The 4313-nt window shown below is 52.5% G+C and overlaps 1 protein-coding gene across 6 annotated transcripts in view; it reads right to left on the bottom strand.

The window, feature by feature from the left end:
• Nucleotides 1-4313, bottom strand: part of LOC130550261 (neurexin-2-beta-like) — a 64980-nt gene that overhangs the window by 12709 nt on the left and 47958 nt on the right. For 3 of the 6 annotated variants that reach the window (XM_057327686.1, XM_057327684.1, XM_057327681.1), the window contains one exon: nt 3695-4023. In XM_057327686.1, the coding sequence (XP_057183669.1) occupies nt 3695-4023 (329 nt within the window). The remainder of the gene's footprint in view (nt 1-3694; nt 4024-4313) is intronic. The other 3 variants (XM_057327687.1, XM_057327685.1, XM_057327683.1) reach the window with 1 other exon arrangement.

Genomic DNA, 4313 nt, shown 5'->3' with positions numbered 1-4313 from the left:
TGATGGATGGAATGCCTGTTCTTCACCCAGTGGGGGAAGAAGGGGGGCAAAAAACAGCACGCTGACCCACCTAGGAGAGGGGAGAGTGCTTTCGCAGGCATGCGCCCTGAGAGTGCATCGGCTGTCTGGTTCAGGTCACCTGGGATATGTGTGGCTCGCAGGGAGTGGATCACCTGCTGACTCCACAGAAGGAGGCATCGGGCGAGTCGTGTTAGCTGCCGTGATCGAATTCCACCCTGGCGGTTGATATACGCTATGGCAGTTGTGCTGTCCGACCGGACCAGCACGTGCTTGTCCTACACGAGAGGTTGTAGCCCCTTCAGTGCAGGTAGCACATACAACAACTCTAGGCAGTTGTTTTTTCCCTTGCAGGCGGGGGCCCGTCCATCGCCCCGACACTGCGTGCCTATTGCACACGGCACCCCAACCCTGCAGGGAGGAATCTGTCGTCACCACGACGCACCTCGTGACCTGTCTGAGAGGGACCCCCATCCGTAGAAAGGTCATTGAAGACCAAGGGGTTAGGGTGCGTCGGCAGAGAGGCGTAATCACCATCCGCCTGCTGCCGGTGTGCCACGCTCTCCAGGGAACTCAACTCTGTAGCCAGTGTTGGAGCGGTCTCATGTTCATCAACCCGAGGGTTATCACCCCCGCCGAGGATGCCATGTACCCAGGAGCCTCTGAAATTGTTTCAGGGGACCCGCTGACTGCTTGAATTGTTCCAGGCAGTTCAACACTGACTGAGCGCGCTCTGTAGTCAGTCCTGCTGTAATGGAGACAGAGTTGAGTTCCATACCAAGAAAGAGTATGCTCTGCACAGGGGAGAGCTTGCTCTTTTCTCGGTTGACCTGTCGTCCCACTCAATCTAGGTGCCGAAGCACTAGGTCCCTGTGTGTACATAACAGATCTCGCGAGCGTGTCAGTGTGTCTCGCGAGTGTGTCAGATGAGCCAGTCGTCAAGACAGTTTAGTACCCGCACACCTCTCTCCCTGAGGGGAGTGAGGGCAGCTTCCAAGATCTTCGTGAAGACTCGTGGGGACAGGGACAGGGGAGGACTCTGTACTTATATGCCCGACCCTCGAAAGCGAACCGTAGGAACGGGCGATGATGAGAGAGAATCGAGACATGAAAGTAAGCATCCTTCAGGTCCATCTGATAGATCTGATAGATGCCAGGATGTGCTTCTGTGTGAGCATCCTGAACGACAGCTTGAGTAGGTGCCTGTTCAGGGTACACAGATCTAGCATCGTCCCCCGCTTTTTGGGGGACGATGAAGTACGGGAGGTACTGTAAAACATCTCTGCTAGAACAGGTGGGCTGTTCTAATACCGAACAGCCCCCCTTTGCGAGATGGGTGCGTCGAGAAAGCAGACTTTCTCGGCATCACTCATCTGTGCAAGGTTCAGCCAGAGGTGTCTCTCCTGGACCACAAGTGTGGACATCGCCCGACCCAGGGCCCGCGCGGTTACCTTGGTAACGGCACGGAGTTCCTGCATAAGCGCTGGGTCGGTCTTACCCTCGTGAAGCTCTCACCACTCCTTGGCCTGATGGACCTGCAGGATGGCCATAGCGTGGAGAGAGGAGGCAGCTTGGCCCGAAGCAGTGTAAGCTCTCGACACCCAAGATGCCGAAAAACCTACATGCTTTGGACGGGAGTCTAGGTCGAGCCCCCTTGGGGGACATCGACGTATCCTCTAGCTTCCCCACCATCGAGGGAAGAAAGGGCAATGGAACTAGTTTGACGTGCACGTGCTGAAAGGGGGCGTTCCAGGTCTTACTAAGTTCCTCATGCACTTACTGGGAAAACTTCCGGCTTGGAGCCACGCTCAAACCCGATGTACATTGTATCCAGCAGCGAGCGTTGGGAGAGGCAGTGCGATGCACTGCAACCCAATGCCGGCGGCCCGGGAAAGCATGGCTGACATTTCGACGTCCGCTTCTTCCTGGGCTCGACCCCCCAAGGGAGGGAGCTCCGAGGAATCGTCGGAGTCAGATGCCAGTAAGTCACCTTCCGATGCTGCAAGGGACATCTCATCATCATCACGCACCGTTTCCGAATACGTGGTTGAGGAAAAAGACGGTGGGACTGTCTCCTGGGGAACCGTCAGATGAGCGAGACGAGGTGTGAACGTTCCGCGAGCCGGTGGCTGACGGATTAGCGCTCGCAGTAATCCTCATATCACCCTCGTGATATCCTCATATCACCCACTGCTGTCACGGAACGGGAAGCAGATGAGGTGGTGGCTGAGTACCGTGGGAACATAGCCACCCATGACGCAACGTCTGAATCGTCAACCGCCCGCAGTGTGGGCAGGACGTATCCACAAGGGCTGCCACAGCGTGCTGGAAGCAGACATCGTGTCCATCTCCCTCCTCGATGAGTGTGTTGCACCCACTGCATGCGAGACATGCCACGCTGGAGAAATTTGCTCTTTTAGAGAAAAAAAACTCAAACACTTCTGGAACTGCCAAGACGCCCAGGGGAAGTCACTGCAGGAAGGGACAGTCCGCTGCACCACGTCGTAAGATTTCAGCAGTAATTCGGTGTAGAGTTTGAAGCCTTGAAGTCAATCATGTGTGAAGGCTCCAAAGAAAAAAAGGTGAATGAATGCAGCACGCCGTCTCCCTTTTATACCCGGATATCCGGGGGTGGAATCCGGCATGCAAATTTCATTCACCAATTTCATTGGCCTTTTATAAAGAAGTTGGAAGCGATAGGTTCTCAAGGACGAACCCCATTTGTCGGTTCGACACAACGTCTCGTTCCCTCCATCAGGGAACTGAGGTTACATCCGTAACCAAGACGATCATCCCAGTCCCAGCTCAGGAAATTCCCACCATCACCAACCAAGAGCACAGATGGACTGCTTCTCACAATCTTAAGGCTAAACAGTGGTATGCTACTTAATATAAGTGATGCGATCTGGGAAAACCCGCTTGAAAAAAAAGGTTGAAAAAATGAATATCTTTTTTTTGTCAAAATTGGGTTCCCTTTCTGTCGGTCTCTCGGCGTTGTGTCAAGACAGAATGGGGATTGAACTTGAGAACCTATCATCTCTGATTGTACTTTTAAAAGGCCCATTCATTCACCTTTTGTTCTGTTCTGCAGTTTTATGCTGAGATTTTTCATCTCTATACTTCCACGCTCACCAAACCCGTCTCCGATGGGCAGCAGTCGACCGACCTATAGTGGACTCATGCAGGTGCTTGATAAGGATGAGATTTCCATCGCAGCATCGGATGGCGACTTGCTGTCATCGGATGCTGCGCTTCGGCCGGTCGAGCCCAGGACGAGGCTGACACGGAGATGTCAGCCATGCTTTCCCGGGCTGCTGATACCGCGCTCCACCCCGGTACCTTTTTTCCCCGGGGTTGCATGAGGAGCAGCACAACAGTAAATGATCATATGATTCTCCTCTGAGGATGTACAATGACTTTGACGTCCTGCTGTACTGTATTTGTGACATTTATGAGTGCTGAAATCATGTAAATAATCAGTTTAATGACATAATATACTGATAAAACCCTTTTTTAAAGGTCTTTAGGACAGATCATGATGAAGCAACTGTGATGAAGACAGTTTGGGTCACGTGACATTAATCTGGACAGTTCCACTGTGCAACTCATTCATTTGATTTGCATAGCAAACATGAAACAAGAGTGACAGATATTTACAAAAAACAGACACACGCACCCTCACCTGAGTAACATTGTCTCTCATGGTGGGTGAGCGTTGTTTGCGTGTGGTGGTGGTTGCCATGGTAGTGGTGGTCTCCATGATGGTGGTGGACATGTCTGCGAGCGGGGTGGTGGACGTGGTGTCGGTGGTCATGACAGACGGCACGTCTCCCACCAGACGCAGGTTTCCGTGCACCTGTATGTTAGAGTCGCTCTCGGCGGCCAGCTTCAGCACCTGCAGGCCGTTATAATAGAGACCCGAGATCTGACCCTGAAAATGACGACCCTTCTCACCACCGCCCACTTTAATGAATGCCTGGCTGTTAAAGATGGTCAGCTGCCGACCTGAAGAAACACAGACACAAGACGTGCAAACATCTGTTCTCAAAGGCTGACACTGGTAACACTGCAGAAACAGCTGAGGTCACATGACTGCAGGTCACACGCGCACACATGACTAACTAACACTCACTGTAGTGTGCAGACGGACTGTACTTCATGTGTTGTGTTACATAATCAGAGACAGAGAGAGAGAGAGAGAGAGAGAGAGTGAGAGAGAGAGAGAGACAGTGAGAGAGAGAGAGTGAGAGAGAGAGAGACAGAGACAGAGACAGTGAGAGAGACAGTGAGAGAGA

The sequence above is a fragment of the Triplophysa rosa genome, unplaced genomic scaffold (assembly GCF_024868665.1).
Source record: "Triplophysa rosa unplaced genomic scaffold, Trosa_1v2 scaffold272_ERROPOS173870+, whole genome shotgun sequence".
NCBI classification, from domain to species: domain Eukaryota; kingdom Metazoa; phylum Chordata; class Actinopteri; order Cypriniformes; family Nemacheilidae; genus Triplophysa; species Triplophysa rosa.
The sequence above is the reverse complement of the archived record's forward strand: the minus strand, read 5'-3'. Positions and strand labels throughout refer to the sequence as shown.